Consider the following 20,380-nt stretch of genomic DNA (forward strand, 5'->3'; position numbering starts at 1 on the left):
ATTTTTATGGACAATTTGTTTTTTCAATTTCAATTATAAGTGTCACATTTTGAATGAAAACTCAGTTCATGTTTATTAATAAATAATTACAAGGTAATAACTAGGGCCACACAGAATCCACACACTTTTTTACATTTTCTGTGCTGATTACGGGGGGAATTCTGAGTAATGGATTTAAAAATGAAAAATTACTAAAACAGAGCTGAGAGAACTTCAATTATTGGTAGCAGAAAGACATTTATTCAAAACTCTTCGACAATGCTATTATAATAGGGAAAACCAATAAACAAATTCGATGTGTGGGCACAGATTCTATGCAGGCCTGGTAATATCTTCAGTACACTACACTACACTAGACTATCATTACACAATTCATCAATATACATTGTACAACTTTACAATAAACAATTATTAAAAGCCTCACACATTTTCAAGACATTTATAGCAACCTCTGTCTCTGAAGAATCAGCTAATGTTATCAAACAATATGAAGCTAATACAGAGCATATATGGGTCTAGAACACAGGTGTCAAACTCAAGGCCCATGGCCCGCCACCTTATTTCATGTGGCCAGCGAGCTAATTTACGTAGGATGACAGATTAACAGAATGTGTCACTGACCAATCAGTTTGCATATTCCTCATGAATATTAATGGGCCGTCCCCTGTCGTCCAAACCGTATTTTTTGACGCGCATTTTGCTCTCTCCAAAAGTGGAATGAAACGGCGCTATCCACACCAATTTTCAGCATGGCTTAATGGATTGAGCGGCACAAGAGCAGAGCTGGTGAGTTTACTCATAGACTGGTCATAACCACGCAGATCATTATCAACAGCACTAGCCATTACCCCGATCAATAATCAGCATGACAGAATGGAAAGAGTTGTGAGAGAGCAAGGCAAATGCGTTTTTTCATGAAACCTGTTTGAATGCAGTCCAGAATTCTCTGTTGCAAAACTCCATATGTCTCTGTGATTAAACTGGTTTAAAAACATATTAATCAGCCCTGAAATTCTAAATAGCAATGAAAAAGAAAACAGTAGAAAACACTATGCCATGACACACATCACAAACCTTACAAACATTTTCCATGGATTTACTGTAGTTACACTAAGTGTAGTAACTATGGTATTTAGACTACTCTTTTTCATTACAAAAATGCTTTAATTTTCTATATAGAAACTATAGTTAGTAACTATGGTAGAAAGGAGTCATGCATGATTTTACATGTGTTCTTATTACAAATGCCTTTCTTTAAACTATGGATAGTATGGAAGAACTATGGTAAATTTTCATAATTATTGTGAACCAAGCTATCAGTTTTTCTTCTGTGTAAAATCTGTTCTCCTCTAATGATTGTACGAAATTTCATAAATTCCACGAGATGACTGAAATTTAGTAAGAAGGACAATGATGTAAGGACTCTGTATAAGAGACCCAACTTAGTCTCTTTCAGAATATTTCAATCATATATAAGTTAGGAGTTAATTTTTTGCATCCCAAAATTTTAAATCAATACTTATGGTCAAATGTGAATTTCAGTGCACAAAATATGCAATATAATTAGTAATCGCATGGGTGCCTAATCATGTACCGATGCCACATTTTCAACCGGCCTTTTGAGGGCATAAATAACACTCATGTGGCCCAGGCTAGAATTTAGTTAGACATCCCTGGTCTAGAATAAGTCAAGATTATTTTTAGAGCACATTTAAAAAAACAACAAATATTGAGACAAACTACTGCATAGCAGCAAGAAGGCTAAGTTAAGGTGGTCACACACTGGATGAGAAGCGCCACGTCGCGGCTAGGACATGGCACAGGTATCAAACAAAGGGTACGCTGATGCAGTTCAGGTGGCAGACAGTACACACAAAAGTTCCCCAAGGTGTTTCCCTTCTTCATGAATGAACAATGCTAGAGTAAATAATCCATGTCCTTTGATAACGATTTGGGTCGAATTTAATGAATATAATGAGTTGCGCTCTGTGGCACCGCAGACATTTTAGCAACCTCTGGAGTCATAGCTGGGCGCTGCCGACAGAAGCCGTGCGGTGGTGTGCGTACCTTCATTGAAAACAGTTATTTCAAATTTTAGAACACACAATGTTGTCCGCCAGACACATCCAGTGTGCATCCCCCTTTAAAACTAAGCCAGAAAATAATGGAACAAAATATATATATGCAACATACACACTTTGTAGGTACTTGTTTTGATCTTTTCCAAGTTATGGACAATTAGAAATGTTCTATTAAGAAATACTAGTTTAGCAAAATCCAACTGGCACTGCTGATCAAAACAACAAGGCAGACTTGAGCAACAACATTTACATATAATGTCTCATTGTGATCTTTCTTTGTTTCACTCTGGTGTCTGCCTCCTCTTCTCTATACAAATGACTTTTTTCATCTCTGCTGCCAACATTTTCTCTCACGGGCACCGCTGTAAATCTGCTTAGTTTCCTTTCTCTCTGGGCGGCACTTGACCCAAAGTGCCTGGGCCCAATCTGTGCCAGGCACAATATTTCACCCCCTCTAACGTAAGCTCAGTCACGGTTCCCCTATCATTATGTCTCAAAAGACTTTTGTGATTTTTATTATTTTTATTTTTTAATGCCCTTATTATGCTAGACAATTATTTATTTTTTTACTAAAATTCATAAAACTTTAATTCTGGCATGTTACGGCATCACTCTCAATATGCTTCACATTAGGACTACCCATTGACTTCACTTTGTCTCATCACATGAGTGCTTGTGCACACTCGAAACTAGAAATATGTATCTAATTGTATGTTAACTGATCAAAAGGTCATCACAGCTGACACAACATTCTTCATGCCATGTGGTATTGTAGTAAATGTTTTGAAAGGCACATTCTACTGATGCCAGCCGTGTGTCTAAAAGTCACGCTACTGCTGGAGTGGCAAGCGTTCAGATGGGTATGTTACTCAGAATCCATGTCAAGGGTTGAAAGGCCATAGTGTGAGACTGGTATAGTTGAGAAAATTATTTTGCCAAAACAAAGACAGCTGCTTTACAAAATGGATGACTAGGTCATATATTTCCTTGTACTATGCATAGCTTTGATCAGATTTCATCCAAAAGTAAGAAGCCAAACATGGTTCAATGTTTTCTTTAGTTCTTCGGTTTTGACCTTGGAAAACCTGACTCTTTTCAAATAGCAATCTTTAAATGTCTGTAATAATTATGTTTGGCTCATTTCTCTATATTTGTTCACACTGAAGGTGGCACATGCTCACCTGAGAAACTGTCCTTATCCATTGCCAGTAGGTCTCTGGCCTGATACAAGTAGCATCGCAAATGATACAGGGTCCCACCTGAAATACATCAAAAGAATCAAACAGCAGTGCAGCATGAATCACCATTGAAATCTGTTGTTATTTTAAATGATGTGACAGCATGTTTGACTCACTATCAAAGAAGCAGGAGATGGTTGGGCGGTTGACACCAAATGTTGTTGTAACTGACTTATCATCATTCTTTTCATCAGTAACACTGCTCTGTTGACCAAGATAAAAATAAAAGATAAAACTTTTAGACATGTGCTTTGCCAATAAAGATGCATTACGTTGGTTAAACATAAACACAAGACTCCCGCATTTGGCATTTGGACAAGACAAAGCATTCATGTTGGATCCGATATCACAATATTCCGACCAAATAAGAATGCGTTAATGATGATTCTGCTGTCAGTTGTGGAAAGGCAACTGAATCCGCACCACAAACCACCGGCATGAAGCGATTACGTGTCACCACCCCAAGACACTGGAATATCATCTCGACACATTTCAAAATCCTGACCTTCTCTGAATAAAATGCCTGATGATGTCTTCTAACCAAGCTGAAACTGCTATTTTATTTGTGGCTCAGTTTATTTACATAACCAAATACCCCTTTATAGTTTTGGGGAAAAGGAAAATGAAAAGAAAACATGCCCTCCAGACAGCCCTTTACAACAATAAAAAAACAATGTAGGATTGTGTTTTAGGTAAACTGAATTGGTTTTGGTTATTATAGGCACAATGAAGTCTGATATCTTAACTACATGCTTAGTTAACAATGACAAACCAAATACAAACACAATTTTGTGCCCTTTTGCGTTCCTTGGGGAAGAATGATGGAAAAGAAAATTAATGTAAAGATAAATGTATATATATATATATATATATATATATATATATATATATATATATATATACTGTATATTTATGTATCTTGTCTGTGGTTACTGAATTGTTATTGACATTGCCAAAATGTTCTGAAATTTCCCCTTCTAATATTTTTTATGGTTCTAGATAAGGCTTTCCCTGAAGTGTAGCTTTGGGTTTCAGGCAGAGCAATTCCTCTGCAAGAACTCATCTGACCCAGCCCTAAAACAGCACATAACCAGCAGTCTGTGCCCAACATCTGCATGTGCCAACCCAGTTGGTTATGCCTGTGGGCTGGGATAAAGAGAGCTGGGAGCCAGCAATTTACTAAAGAGCTTTGGGCTGAAACAAGTGTATGGCTATCAACCTAAAAGCATTTTTACAGTCAAAACTTCAATCAAAAATAAAAGTATCAATACAGTTCACATTAGGACATCAAAACTCCAGGTGGATATTTATTTAGCAGACGCTTTTATCCAAAGTGACGTACAGTGCATTCGAGGTATACATTTTATAACTTTGTGTGTTCCCTGAAAATTGAACCAAAGACCTTGGCTTTGCCAGTACAATGCTCTACCAAAGAAGCAACAGAAACAGTAGAAATCAGCAGGAATGAGGGAAGCTATATATACTGTACATGTAGGTTGCCAGTGCACATTACTAGGTTTAAACACACCATTTCATATGAAAAAATGAAAATTACATTATTTGTTGTTTGTAGTGGATGCCTAAATACAGGCATAGAATGGCCATATAGGGAGCAACAGATAGATCTAACTATCGAACTATCTTTCTATCTATCTCTTTATCTATCTATCTAGCTATCTAGCTATGCAGTATATCTAGCTATCCATCTGGCTAGCTAGCTAATAGTCAAAATCTATCTATCTGCCTGGCTGTCTGTCTAAACTTTCAGACAAGGCATTCTTGCATGCACAGAGCACTATTTTCACATAATATATCCATCAAAATTTTTGCTCTGCAGAGAAAAAGAAAATCACACTGGATGAGGGTTTTCAGGTGCCCTGATGGGGCAGAGCCAGGGAATCCCTCTGCTCAGTTTCGGAAGGCACTGGGTCCTTTCATACGTACCACGGTCAGTTCCAGACCCTCGTCAACTCTCAATTCTCAACCCAGCCAAGCCCACATGACAATCATGCCAAAGCTGCAAGGAATAGATCTGTAACAGTGCACCCAGTGGACCAGACCAAGAGTAAAAGAATAAGCATACTAACTGGCCTTTGTACATATTCCCCCTTTCACACTCACTGTTCCATCTCAGGTTCCCTGTAAATAATCTCCCATGATGCCCTTATTTTACCAGGCTGGTTCCACTTTGCCTGACCAGTCTCTCTCAGCACCTCTGATCTGTCCAAGCTCCCTCCACACCCATTCTCACCTTTGCCTTTAAATTGCATCTCACCCTTGTTTTGTTCTCGCTCTGACCACTTTTCTTTCCTTCCATTACTTTTTAATCTTTCTCTCTCCAAGTCTCACCCCTAATTCCAGCCCCACATTTTTCAAATAGTCAACCTTCATTACCAGTGAACACTCCAAGGCAAAGATGGCCGCTGGCCCTGTCTTTTCCAATGGCTCCATGCGACATCTCCAGCGTCGACGACGGAAGGAGTCAGTTTTCCTCTGCTTAAGATGAAACTTCCAGCCAAATAATGATGCATATTCCCAGCCCTCGCGCTCAGACTCATCTGGACGCTGCTGTTGGTGGATGGGCACAAATTCACAGAAACACCCAAAGTTAACATTATTAAATTTGGTTATAGTAGTAAATAGTAAACATTTTCTCATGTGCAGGTATGGTCCTAACAAGCAGGTCAAATGAGCAGTGATAACATGACAAATGTAAAACATGAGGATCTTTAGATAAGTGAGGAACAGTTTACTGAGGAATTAAAGTTATCTAACAGAGTAGAAAAGTTGAGAGGTACAAGTTGACAGACATGTTTCTAAATCTGTTTAAAGAGTGCCACCATGAGGATAATTCAAGTCATTTTTCTTATAGTGGCCCCTGTGAGTAAATTGCATTATACAGTATTAATCATTTACATATTTACACATAAATGACACTTAAACCATGTATCTTAAACATGTATGAATGCTATTGGATTAGATAGCAAAATATCAAAGAGGACTTTCTTTGAAAGAAAGAACACTTTTCAAGAAAACATATCACAAAAAGTTAGGTTTTAAATAAGACAAAAAGACACAATGAAGATGAGAAGTGTCCATAGTAGTTCATTGAGAACTACAAGAGTTACTGACATCCACTGAAAATGAACTTGGGACCAGCTGGCTAAAAGTAATAAAAAGTGAAGTGAATAAAAGTGAAGTTAGTATTAAGAAAAGGTCTAGCATAACTTGTTTGCAGATGCCACCTGGTTTGATATTTTGTTATCTAATGACATACACATAGATACAGTATATAAATTTTTAAATGTGGCCAAATACCTTTTGAGGTCACTGTATGTCGAAATAAGTAAATAATGGAATAGAATATAAACCTGCTTTTGTACCCAAACCATAACCCTCCCTGTAGCACTCTCTCTTTCTCAGACTCATACTGCCTTATTATTTGTTTCTCAAACAGAACCAACACATACACACATCTTTGCTGTCTGTTCAGAAGAGTCTAAAATGCAAATACTGGCTGCTAAACACCTTCTTACTGCCACTGGTCCATGTCATCGGTACGTGTGACCTGGAGTTACTTTGAGGCCAACAGCTAATTCCAGTTACATTGCTCAGACAGTTAAGATCAGTCAACATGAAAACACTGGTGTACAGAGTAATTAGCGAGCCGGTGCAAATATATCTACACCTGTACGATCGTACCCATAGAGACATTTTACAAAAACATGTCATGCGATTTTTTGTTTAATTAGTCTACAAAAGGAATCAAATCTTCTCAAATTTTCTTAAGTGACCATTCAATCTTTTGTTTTATATGCTACTTCACTCATGCACCGTCTGCAGCCGAAAGCCATTCACACATCTGCCCAAACTAGGACATGCCTATAATCATTCTTTTGTCTGTATTCTGCCCATTTATACTAATTTTTATACACCCATCTTTGCAGTAGTATCAGTGTCATCATAAATTACATTACAATAACAGAGTGTAACTGGCGCAAATTATAGCTGTGTATAGCCTGTTAGTGCATTAGCGTCATGAATTCATATTGTAAACGAGACAAATTACACATTATCTACTGCATATACTGTAGATATTACTGTAAAATACAGCTTATTTTACTGATCTCGTGAATTCTACTCAATGAATGAGGCATGAAATCATTGTAACACATTTTAATGTCATATTAGTTAAGGTTTTACATGTAATTTAGTGCTTCCTCATATTTAAATGCTCCTCTAAAAGCCTCCCCCAGCAGCATGGCCAGAGTCTGAATGTTCGTAAACAGTATGTTGTTGCTCAGCTGTTTTGATCTTCTTTTTACCTTGAACGAAGAAGGAAGAAGAACCTGGGGCATGGAATCAGCTAACAGCACCAGCTTGGCCAGGCTGGGAGACAAGTTTAAACCAGCTAAGACTATTTTAGACTGATTTTAGCTGTTTTTTTGTTTGTTTGTTTGTTTGTTTGTTTTTTTCCCAACAGGGCATTCACAGATTGAAACTCTTTATCTCTCTCTTTCTCTCTCTGTCACACAGACACACACATGCCCATATACACACTTGCACACAGATGATGAACATTAAGCATATTTGCGGTGAGCCTCTCCAGTTGGACCTGGGTTTTCTTGCCAAGTGGATTAGAGGTGTGGGATTGATTTCAGATTGTTCTCAGATGTCTTGATTAATTAGGTGTCCTCGCAGCCTCTGCCTGCCTCTCAGCAGATGCGTTCAGGGACAGGGGAAGGCCTCCTGAGACTACACAGAGCTCTCTATGTCACGCCACCCTAAGCTTCACCAGAATCCCCCAGAATTCGAAGGGAACAAACTGAGGCTTGAGCCAAGAGTCCTCTTTTCTATAACCTGCTCCCAATACAATGTGTGCCAAAGACTTTGCAGTTTCTTTGATTGAAAACAAACACTTTGCTAATAACTGATGCAATATAATGAAGTACTTTTCTGAGTGCTTCCATTTTCTGCATATCTCTACGGCGAAGTCGAATCCAGCGTCTGCGGCGGTTGGTGTGGTACATCTTCTCGGATGGAACCCAAGATTTCGGCCGGCGGTCAGGGGGGAGGGTTATGCCATATTCCCATCCTAAAGGTAAGACACATACAAGTGAGGATCAAAATAATGTTTTATGCAGCTGACTTATTGTGGAGACACTCTGCTTTTGTAAATCACCTCTCTATACAAAATAATAAAGATCAGACATCACATGGCTCATGTGTAGGAAAGAGTTCACAAAGTTTCCATACCTTGATCATCCACTGCACGCTTCAGATCTTCGCTCCACTCAATATCCTCCCAAACCCAGCCAGGGGGACACTCAATCTCATCTTTAGGCACTGCCTTTTCTCCATTCTGCCCCCAAGTGGATTCATAAAGAACAAAACAGTTTGCCCTTGTAAGCTACTCCACTCTACATCAAAAATAAAATTTTACTGCACCTTAAAAGGCATTTAAATATGCATATCTGTAATGTAATGTATTTCAATGGCCCAAAACCAAGGCAGTTGTGTTGTAGAATGAACACTGACCACATCTGTGTACCCCTCTGGCATGCCAATCCACTGTCCTCCTGGCAACCGCATCTGATTTTCAAAGACTTCCTCCAGAAAGCTTGTATGACCAGCATCAGCATCATACAGCAATCTGTACATCATGTGAGTAAAAATTACAAGGCCAAAACTGTTATGCAGACAGTTTTTAATGAGATGAGTACCTCAACAATCCCAAAGCAAAAGATTTGGATGGACTCTGAAATCTATAGAGTACATCCAATAGAGATAAATGATAAGATAATAAAAGAGATTATATTTACGTTTTCTCTGGGCTGATGTACCAGTCTCCTGCCCAGCTCCATCCTGGAGAGGGCTTAAAGCTCTCCTTTGGCAGTTTAACTCTGCCAGTCACATCACTGAATTTGGGGTATGTCAAACCAGTCGTACCCCAGTTTCCCACCAGGGCCAATTTAGTCTGGTTCTCATACTGTAGAATATAATAACTCACAATTGCTCAGCAGCTAAAAAAGAAGCCACTAAAGATTTTTTAACTCAAAACATTTCTTCTGCAATTATTTATGATTAATTCATTGTAATTATATTACATTTTAATGAAAACTTAACTGGAGGTTTAAAATTGTATTTGATTAAACTGCCCACTCACCATTTCTGCAAACACAGATAGTTTTCCCTCAGCAAACTGGTTGAAGAATTTGACATCCGCAGTCAGTCCAAACCACACCTTTACCCTGAGCTGAGCTGGGATCTTACTGTCCCCCCCGTCTTCCTGTGGATACTAAATACAACATTACAAACAGAGATAGAGAGAGTATTTATTAATACCCATTTTAATACAGTTTCATCTGGCATTGTGCTTTGCCTCCAAATAGTGTGTTTACCTTCATGAAAACCGTCTGAAGTTGGCAACAATGCTTGCCGCAGTAACCCTGGGAGAAAAGAACCTGGTGTGCTGGGATTCTGTGGTAGGCCACTCTCCTGTCCCCCTGTAGCATCCAGACTATTATATCTGGAAGACTGTTCTGGGGCTGAAGAAAGAAAGAAAGAAAAAACAAACAAATGAAAGGAAGACAGAACAAACAAACAAACGAATGAAAGAAAGAACAAATGAAAGACAGAAAAAAACGAACAAACGAATGAAAGAAAGAAGAAATGAAAGATAGACAGAAAAAACAAACAAACGAATGAAAGAAAGAAAGAAAGAAGAAATGAATGAAAGACAGAAAAAAACGAACAAACAAATGAAAGAAAGAAAGAAAGAAAGAAAAATGAAAGAAATTAATTAGCAAAAGGAATGAATGAAAGAAAAAATGAACAAATGAAAGGAATACAGAAAAAACGAACAAATGAAAGAAAGAAAGAAAGAAAGAAAGAAAGAAAGAAAAAAATATTGTAGAAACTCTACAAACAAATGAAAGAATGTTCTTTATTTTTACTTCCTTGTTTACTTTTTAACCGTAGAAATAGTTATAGAGAAAACGTAAGTGAGAAGACTTAGAAATGGGATCAAACACATAAGAACTAAAGAAATACAGTCTCAAACTTGTGTCGCCTGCACAAACTCGATGTGTCAAAGCATTTTGACTTCTCTCTTTTACCTCCTCAGCAAGGTGGCGTAGCCTTATGACCCAGTCGTCAGCCTGCTCCAGCACTGCACTCAGCTCAGTCTCTGGGCCATGCTTGAGTGCCGTTGCGGCCTGCATGATCTGCTCCATGTTAATCTTGCGTAGATTCCTCAGAGCTTTATCCAACGGAGTCACACAGGGCCATTTATCCACCTCAGGGAGCTCCTCACTACAGTACATACACACACATAAATGAAATCATATTAGTCTGTCATAGTGCGTGATATACCTTCACAAAACAACTGAGCACATTTCAACCTGCAGTCAGCTATGACATCATCAAGCAGCTGGATAACCCTCTGCTCCACTTCCTGTTGGTCACTTCTTGCTTTTAGCTCCAGTTGTACCTTCTCCAGGTTTGATTCCTAATTTGAACAGCAACATTTTAAGTGATGAAATTATAATTTATATAATGGGAAAATATAATTATAACCAATTCTTCTGTAATATATTGATGAGTTTTAAATAAGTTTACTGAAGCCATTTTTCTTTCAGAGAGAGAGTTTATAGCTACTTTGCACGTATTAACATTCCTCACCAGCCGGTCGACTATGCTGAGCAGCATGTTTAGAGCCTCTATGCGAGGACCAATATCTTCCCACTCTGAAGACAAGACCACCACAGGTTTCACATTTCCCCATGGCAGGTAGTAGTAATGGCAGCCTATATAGGCAAACAGTGGAACTGATTTTAAACACTTGAGAATCATAGATTGATGAGATACTAGCCAATGAAAATTTTAAAAGAAATGTTGTTGGCTAACTAATGTCAGTTTATTGATTAAAAAAATCAATTAATTTCAAAATGATGTTGTAATTTACTGTGTGAACATTCTTTATAATTATTCCATTTGAGTTCCATCGTGGAAAGAAAGTGATAAGGCAAATAAAGTACAGAACAGTACAGAATTTTCACACTTGGTTGAACAAACTCTTTACAGATTTGTCGTTTTGTAAAAATATTTTCAGGTATGAGCAATGGGGTGGTTTCTCACCATCAAACACAGCCCTGCTAAACTGAGTGGTGGAGGCCAGTGGCAGACAGGTGTAGTCAAACTTGTTTCCATAGTTCCCAATACTGACTTCAAACTGAACTGCATCATCCACATCCTGAAGAAGAGTGGCGGAATAGAAGGCAGCAAACAGAGAGTATTTCCTCTTCCGCATAAATTTCTATAAGACAAAACACAACAGAGAGAACATTCAGTTTCACTGAATGATGCATCCCATGTCACACGATCACATGTCTGAGGCTGAAACCAGTGTTCACACAGTAGCATTAAGTGTGATTTCTCACCTCCACTACCTGCAGGTCATCAGTGTGTATGTCTTCAACTTTTTGTTCCACATGATCTGACAGCTTTGTAATGAGCTCCAGCAGCACCCGCCCTCGATAAGCCACACCCTCTCCCTGTATCAGAAAACACACACAACCAGCACCACTTTTTTTTATTTTTATTTTTTTTATTTGGAACGCCCAATTCCCAATGCGCTCTAAGTCCTCATGGTGGCATAGTGACTCGCCTCAATCTGGGTGGCGGAGGACGAATCTCAGTTGCCTCTGCCTCTGAGACCGTCAATCCATGTATTTTATCACGTGGCTTGTTGAGCACGTTACCGCGGAGACATAGCGCGTGTGGAGGCTTCACGCTATTCTCAACGGCATCCACGCACAACTCACCACGCGCCCCACCGAGAGCGAACCACATTATAGCGACCACGAGGAGGTTGCCCCATGTGACTCTACCCTCCCTAGCAACCAGGTCAATTTGGTTGCTTAGGAGACCTGGCTGGAGTCACTCAGAATGCCCTGGATTCGAACTCGTGACTCCAGGGGTGGTAGTCAGCATCTTTACTTGCTGAGCTACCCAGGCCCCTCACCCAGCATCACTTTGATACTCTTCTGAAATAGGTAGGAATGTTACGGTTAGTCTACTCAAACATGTAAAAGGTTGTCATCATTTTGTTCATTTTGTTTGACTCTCCCTTATGTTGTTCCAAACCTGTAAGACTTTCTTTTTTGTCCTCCGTTAAATGCAAAAAGAGATGTTAGGCAGAACGACAGCCTATGTCACCATTCAATTTCATTGTGAGGGAAAAATATACAATGAAAGTGAATTGATACTGAGACTAAGGCCGGCATCACACTAGCAGACTCAAAACAACTCGATTTTGGCCGAAGGTGTCACACATGCAGACTGTTTTGCTGAGATCTCACTCTCTTCAGTCGTAGGTATGACACACTTGCTGGTTAAGAATGATGGAGGGGTGACAGACATACAAACTCACTGCAACTCTCTCTCTCTGTTTTCCTGACACGTGGAGCTCACCAAAATAATAAAAGGAGTACTGCATGAGCAAAAAAATTGCAATAGAGTGATTTGGGATGCAGTTCATGGAGTAACTTTACCTTGTGAATGTGTGTGATTGTGTTTTTATCCCCTCAAGGCTTGCCGTAGAACATGTTTGTCCATGCAACTTTCAGTGAGTAATTACTTTCAATAAAACAGACTGTTGTGCCTCCCTTTTCTGATTTCTGATTTCTTTTAGTGTTGAAAAACGCTTGATGACAGAATCACTATGGGTTACATTCATCGTTTGTGATGATATGCAGCTGAGTGCAATGAAAATGGTCAGATCAGCTTGATGTCTTGTCAGTTCTTCAGTAAAAGAAGAAGCTCATTGGTAACTTGAAGAGAACACAAGAGCCCGTCCCAGTGACAGAACGATTTTTTCAGTCATGTTGGATCCATTTTTCCCATTGCTGTAACCATTAACTCAGCAGGGAATCCAGACGGTCAAGTGATGTGAAACTACCTCCCACTGGCAGACGCTAATTTGTGCTCCATCTCTTATCTACTGGCCGGAGATTATGTTAATGAAGGTTACAATGAAAATCACTGGAAAGATCAGCTAATGTGACACCGGCATAACATACTGCCCAACATCTCACCAGGGACCGTCCACAGAAGACAGAAAGTCATACAGGTTTGGAACAACATGAGGGTGAGTAGATAATGAATTTAAATTTTTGGGTGAACTATCCCTTAGAGTTTGTAATCAACTCTAAGTATAGTCAAAATATCAAATACTGCACATTGTGTTTTTATGCAGTGTAAATCGTACTGTCATACAGTTATGCTTTGTAGCATAGTGTGGAGACTATGCAATCGTGTTTAATTTTTTGTTTCTATGTAGTGAATCTCACCTTTCCAATGTTTAGGGCCTCATGTGGGTCTGAAAAGGCAGAGAACTCTCGCGGGCTCCCATACATATTAACAAAGCATGGGCCAAAGGTGGGCAGGAAGCCTATATTATCATCCACTTATTGACATAAAATGGAAGAAGGCAAGAATTAGACACACTGCAATCCATCTTTCTATCTGTATCTGAACACATATACAGTTAATACGAAATTATATTAATGTAAATATAAACAAATAACCATGTTGCTTGATGATGTAGATTCTGTGACAAACCATTACACCCTTTAGTCATGGAAAATGCCATATCTGAAGACCAGCGGAATATATATTGTAGAATAAAACATCTACAAGCACTACAAGCCCACCATAAACCCAGATTTGAAGCTTAGGAGTGATCTACTGTACAGGAAGGGCAGAACACAGATTTGAAAGACAGAGAGAGGCAGGCATACTGGTGCTATTGGAGGTCCTGGAAGGGAACTCATCTGAGTGCATAGAGAAATAAAGGTTCTGAGACACAATGAAATGTATAGCGGAGATAAATGATGCAGGCAGTGAAACTATTGCTGTATTGTACACAGGGTTGGGGAGTAACGAAATACATGTAACAGGATTACGTATTTAAAATACAAAATATAAGTAACTGTATTCCACTACAGTTACAATTTAAATCATTGGTAATTAGAATACAGTTACATTCAAACAGTATTTTGATTACTGAAGAGATTACTTTGCATTTTATTGTCATTTTTTTTCATTTAATATTTAGACCTTTCAGATGGAAAACATTTATACATATAAATGATGCGATCCAAAGTGCATTTGAACAGCGGTGAAACACTTTCTTATGATGTGTTACATTCATACGAGCAGACAGAGAAGTAAGTTTGAAGTAAGTTTGAAGTAAGTTTGGAGCAGAAGAAATAGAAATAAACCTTGTGTAAATTGTCAGCTTTACGCTAAGTTAAAATGTTATTTCTAGCCATTTACATGCACGTTACCAGGCACGATCATATTTTTTTATCAAGAAAATTCACGTTGGATCATAATTTCTTTTTTTCTAGTAAGACCTTTGATATTAGGGCAAAAATTGCATTCTTGATAATAATTTTTGTATTGCTTTCCTGTAAAAATATCTAAATATCCTTAAAACAAGATCAGTTTGATTTATCTTGTTTTAGAAACAACACTGCATAAGATATTTAGGTTTTTCAGAGAATGTATTTTTAACATGTGTATTTTGTCTTACTGTACTGGCAGAGTTTTTATAGTCAAAACAAGTGAAAAAATCCACCAGTGCTGAAGAAGTAATCCAAAGTATTTAGAATATGTTACTGACCTTGAGTAATCTAACAGAATACATTACAAATTACATTTTACAGCATGTATTCTGTAATCTGTAGTGGAATACATTTCAAAAGTATCCCTCCCAACCCTGATTGTTCACCTGCCTCATGCACATGCCTTTAGTAAGACTCATGTCTGCGCAAGGCACAGAGCTGGTTGTGCACACCGAACTTGCAGCCCAGAAATCCACAATCAGTGTTAGTGACCATAAAACAAATCAACTATGTTTTTCCTTCAAATGGTACAAAACCACATTACTATCAACAAAGCTACACTTCAAATGAAATCTCTTGAAAAGGGCTTGGATGTTAAAGTTAGCAATGAAATGGTAGTTACAAGTTAGTGTCTTTTCTGTCTCTAATTCAAACGACAACACAGGAACCAACAACACACCACATTCCCCAACACACAGAGTCAACTCACAGCAAATTCATTGTTGACAAAATGACAAGACGAAGTGGTTGAAAACCAGGAATAAAATCAGTACGCAAACAACTATAAGTAGTCTTTTGCCTTCGCTTGAGTTTTTATTATTGAAACCGGTGAAATGTTTGTCAGTTTAACAGTTATGTCACATACAACCCAACACCAAGACACATTGCTGAACCAATGGTCTTATAATATACCATCATAGTTGAAGGACAAAACAAAAAGTAGTTAGAACAAACAGAACAAAGACTGTAGAGACATTGAATCCTCTAGGCCACAACCACTGATTGCCCACTACAAGGTAACAACAGGATTTTAACACAGCTAGTGAAAGCACAAGTTAGAGCATACCTTCAATGTTCCCCCCAGGAGCTGAGATTTTGGACATGCATAAGTGAGTAGTGCCAATGACATCATTGTGGCTGGCGCGATCCCTGAGAGAATGTGAATGCATGAATAATAGCACAAACATTTTCCTCAAAAACAGAGCAATTCATATTTACAGTGACAGTACTGTTTATCAGAGAGAGACACTGATTTACAAAGATGAAGCTACTTACCTTAGATAATGGCAAGTGAATAAATGAAACTGAATTTTAACTCACCAATCTAAAATGCGTATTCTCATCTTTTCACACATTGATGGGAACTGGAGTGAAAAAAATACTGTTAATTGATATTATGAATGATTTGTGTGGCAGATAGTTGCTCCGTGGAATGGGTGTATTTACCCTGATGGGCAGAGTGAGGCTCTGGTTCCACTGAGGGTTGGTGTTTTTCTCCAGAATCCTGCTACAGATCTAGAGATATAAATATTATTTAAATACCTATTGAGTAGCCTATAAATCCAGAATCTAATTATGAACCTCCATGTACCGTTTTCCCTGCAAAGTTGACCTCCACCAAAGGATCCACAAGGTTCTTTTTGTTGGTCTCGAAACCAAGGAACTGTTTCACACCGTCCATTACAGCATCATCCACTGTACAAAGAGGATGGAGGAATATCAGTTGCAAACAGAAAGAAACACGCATATACACACACATTCACACCAGGGTCAGAAATTAACTTTTTTTTATTATGGGGCAATTTTTGCCCCCCAGATCGGATTTTTTTAGGGGCATTTTTTCCTTTATGAGGGCATTTAAAATAATAATAACAATAATAATTCTTTCTCCTTTTTTTAATTTTTTTTATTTATTTATTTTTTTTAGGCCCTTTTTAATTTGGTAATGTTGATACTTATAAATTTAAATCAGCATCAAACCATATTTTGCAATGAATGTATTAGGCTTAGAATAAATTATTAGAAAAATTAGATAAGAATTCATAATGGGGGCATGTTTTGCTCCTACATTTTAAATTTCGCCAAGCCCCCATTAATTTCTGAACCTGATTCAAACATAGGCTATTGCTGTACTCACTCTGAGGCAGGTCTTCTGCCCTGTAAACTCTGAGAGCAAACGTGGCTCCTCTCAGAGTAAGACCTGCTGGTCTCAACAGGTTCCCCTCAATGTCTTCCTTTTCTTCTTGACCCTCTTTCTTATCCATCTAACACACATACAAAGCACAAAAGAAAGATCATAAAGAAAATGTCCCCCTGAAGGTTAAAAGTAGCTACAGGACTAATCACATGCTCTTGAATCAGTGCTAGAATTGTTCGCTCAAAATGAAACAGTGGAATCATAATCTACTGTATTAATCTATCTCTAACTCACCGGAGGCTCATCACCCGCGGCCAGCACAAACATGCTGACCTTCAAATAACCTCTGGCCCCTGCAGACAGATCATCGGTATCTGCCAGCAACAACCATTTCCTGAGAATGGCATGCCCTGTTCAGAGGGCAATAGAAAACAACAGTGTTGTTAAACTCAATTGTAGAGGCAAAGGGGTAATTTGAGTTCCAAAATTGTAATCTTTATCTGTATAAAAAAGTCTGTAAATTACTCAGTAAGACACAATCAAAAGTCCTTTGAAAAAAAAAAAAAAAGAGCTATCAACATCACACTATGACTATAAGGTACTTACGGTGTTCATTATACACCATGCCAACATCTAGCTGAGAGAGAAAACAAAGACACAAATTCAGCACTATTATTAGCAAAGTCTGAAATCATACATACTTGTGTCTTGAAAATGGTAGATCAGAGGAAAAACCACTAAAGAAAACAAAAACAAAGAAATCCTGGAACTCATTGGAAATTAGAAGAAACCACCAAATGATGAACGTGATTAGCATATAGAAAGAGAGTGGGAAGAAAAATAAGGAAAGAGGGAGCAAATCTACCTTGAATTCTCCAATAACGGAATCTTTGCGTTGTGACTTGGAGTCATATACCTTAGGATGGACAGAGGCAAGATAACTTCAGCATTATTAAATACAACATGTTTGGATTAAAGAACAACAATAACATTACTAATGATGATAATAATAAAACTTACAGTTATAAAGATCGGTTCATCAAAAAGATCTGAAGGTGTCTCAAAGAAGTTCAGAAAGAAAGTCTGAGGTAAAGACAGAAAAGTATTTATTATTAAAAAGAAATGTGTTGATGTGAGGATAATAAAATAAATAAATAAATAAAAAAAATCTAATTACGTTGAAACATAGTTATTGAGCAGTTGCAGTTGAAATATTCAGTACCATTTTACAGAATTATCTTTTGGTTAGCATTAGTAAAAGGAAAAGTTCATCCAAAAAGTAAAATTCTCTCATTATTTACTCACCCACATGCTATCCCAGATGTTTATGGCTTTCTTTCTTCTGCTGAACAAACAAACAAAGATTTTTAGAAGAATATCTCAGCTCTGTAGGTCCATACAATGCAGTTAAACAGGGTCCAAAACTATGAAGCTTCAAAAAGCACATTAAGGCAGCATAAAAGTAATACATACGACTCCAGTGGTTTAATCATTGTCTTCAGAAGTGATATGATAAGTGTGGAAGTGTGGATGAGAAACAGATCAATATTTAAGTCCTTTTTTACTATAAATTCTCCTCCCTGCCCAGTAGGTGGTGATATGCATGAAGAATGAGAATTGCCAAAAACAAAAGAACTAGAACTCATAGGAGAGAAGAGTGCTTAAGAGGGCTGTTTGAAAGTGGAGATTTATAGTAAAATAAATAAATAAATAAATAAATAAATAAAACAGAAATATTGATCTGTTTCTCACCCACAATTCCACACTTATCGTATCCCTTCTGAAGATATGGATTTAACCACTGGAGTCATATGGATTATTGTTATGCTGCCTTAATTTGCTTTTTTGAGCTTCAAAGTTTTAGATGCTGTTAACTTGCATTGAGTTGACCTCCAGAGCTAAAATATTCTTCTTAAAATCTTTGTTTGTGTTCAGCAGAAGAAAGTAAGTCATACACATCTGTGATGGCATGAGGGTGAGTATATGATGAGAGAATTTTCATTTTTGTGTGAACTATCCCTTTAAGGCTTCATGAACTAACAATGAAAAAACAATTACAGCATATATTAATCTTGGTTAATGTTAATTTATCAAAATGAAGTTGTACATGTTTTGTACATGTATTGAAATTAACATTATTATATTGTTAACTATTGTGTTATCTGATGTTAACAAATGTAACTTTATGTAAATTGTTGCCAAATATTCTAATGCTCCTAGAGACAATGGTACAAAAGCCTCCTATGAACAGTCACCTCATCAAAATACGGATTATTGCCCTTTTTGATGCGTGTTCTCTTTGTCTGGCCTCCAACTGTAACCTTGACAACAGGTTTTATGTTGACACCAGGGAGCTGTCTTCCCTCAATGATGCGCAGCCGTACCTACAATTATAACAGGAAAATGAATTTTAAAAAAATGTGTATTTCAAGGATGCATTTTTTCTAGACTTTTTAAGAAAACAGCACTGCACAAGAAATATAAGATAATATATACAATAGCAAAGTTATCTTTCAATAAAGAGCATACACTCTTAAAAATAAAGGTTCTTCAAGGGTTCTTTGTTGGGGTGTATGGTTCCATGAAGAAACTTTATCATCTGTGGAACCTTTCCATTCCACAAAAGGTTCTTTGTAGTATGGTCTTTTTAAAGGTTCTTCACACTAAGTAATCTCAAGTGAATATTTGTTTAAACTGGTGAAAAGTTAGCTCACTGCAAATTAATGGTGTGCTTTCAATGTCTTTATTGAACATTCTCAAAATGTTATCAACATTATTCATAAGTGAAACACTATTTAAACATTACTACATAAAAAAAAATAAAATAAATAAAAATATGTCCATGATTTATCACAATTTTTAACTAATTTGTGTTTCTGTTGAATAAACGAACAACAATATTTCAATGCACTGCGATGAAGTATACTACTTTTTTCTTTCTTTATTTATTTATTTATTTATTTTGTGTGTGTGTGTGTGTGTGTGTGTGTGTATGTGTGTGTGCGTGTGTGTGTGTGTGTGTGTGTGTGTGTGTGTGTGAACACGCACGCACGGCCAATTAATGATTACATTTTACAATAATAATTACCTTTAAGAGAATGATAAAATTCAAATATACAAACACTGTCTTTTATTTCAAGCAGAAAAATACATGGTTTCACTGGATTGGACACTTTTAAAATGACTCTAAAAGCATGAGTGAGTGTCAGTTCCCACAGATTCAAAGAACAGGCCATATTTTGTCTGTGGTGAAAGGCCTGAAATCGTTTTTTATTCTGATTTACTAGGCAACAGGTAACACCATTTTATAATAGACGTTAGGGGTGTGCAACAAAGCCATTATCTGTATCTGTTCATATGACATCATTATCTGTCTCTGTATTCGGATAGAACTGGGTGTATGCGGGGCTTAAACCGTAAGTGGGTTAAAACTAAATGAAATGTAAAATTTTAAATGTTACTTTTACGTTTATAGTTTATATTAATAAAATATGCCTTGTGTATGCCTTTTCA

At 37.5% G+C, this 20,380-nt stretch overlaps 1 protein-coding gene across 3 annotated transcripts in view; it reads right to left on the reverse strand.

Moving 5' to 3' along the window:
• Window positions 1-20,380, reverse strand: part of LOC127454638 (dysferlin-like) — a 139,517-nt gene that overhangs the window by 87,011 nt on the left and 32,126 nt on the right. For all 3 annotated transcript variants that reach the window (XM_051722074.1, XM_051722152.1, XM_051722023.1), the window contains exons 7-31: window positions 19,123-19,251; window positions 17,888-17,950; window positions 17,733-17,783; window positions 17,474-17,504; window positions 17,162-17,277; window positions 16,868-16,994; window positions 16,322-16,425; window positions 16,177-16,245; window positions 16,051-16,094; window positions 15,797-15,879; window positions 13,672-13,787; window positions 11,761-11,874; window positions 11,459-11,636; window positions 11,003-11,127; window positions 10,723-10,829; window positions 10,438-10,633; window positions 9,721-9,867; window positions 9,486-9,617; window positions 9,142-9,308; window positions 8,858-8,972; window positions 8,576-8,681; window positions 8,272-8,414; window positions 5,714-5,887; window positions 3,436-3,523; window positions 3,263-3,340 (exon numbers count right to left, since the gene is read on the reverse strand). In XM_051722074.1, coding sequence (XP_051578034.1) covers window positions 3,263-3,340; window positions 3,436-3,523; window positions 5,714-5,887; window positions 8,272-8,414; window positions 8,576-8,681; window positions 8,858-8,972; window positions 9,142-9,308; window positions 9,486-9,617; window positions 9,721-9,867; window positions 10,438-10,633; window positions 10,723-10,829; window positions 11,003-11,127; window positions 11,459-11,636; window positions 11,761-11,874; window positions 13,672-13,787; window positions 15,797-15,879; window positions 16,051-16,094; window positions 16,177-16,245; window positions 16,322-16,425; window positions 16,868-16,994; window positions 17,162-17,277; window positions 17,474-17,504; window positions 17,733-17,783; window positions 17,888-17,950; window positions 19,123-19,251 — 2,803 coding nt within the window. The remainder of the gene's footprint in view (window positions 1-3,262; window positions 3,341-3,435; window positions 3,524-5,713; window positions 5,888-8,271; window positions 8,415-8,575; window positions 8,682-8,857; window positions 8,973-9,141; window positions 9,309-9,485; window positions 9,618-9,720; window positions 9,868-10,437; window positions 10,634-10,722; window positions 10,830-11,002; window positions 11,128-11,458; window positions 11,637-11,760; window positions 11,875-13,671; window positions 13,788-15,796; window positions 15,880-16,050; window positions 16,095-16,176; window positions 16,246-16,321; window positions 16,426-16,867; window positions 16,995-17,161; window positions 17,278-17,473; window positions 17,505-17,732; window positions 17,784-17,887; window positions 17,951-19,122; window positions 19,252-20,380) is intronic.

Source organism: Myxocyprinus asiaticus, chromosome 1 (genome assembly GCF_019703515.2).
Source record: "Myxocyprinus asiaticus isolate MX2 ecotype Aquarium Trade chromosome 1, UBuf_Myxa_2, whole genome shotgun sequence".
NCBI lineage: Eukaryota > Metazoa > Chordata > Actinopteri > Cypriniformes > Catostomidae > Myxocyprinus > Myxocyprinus asiaticus.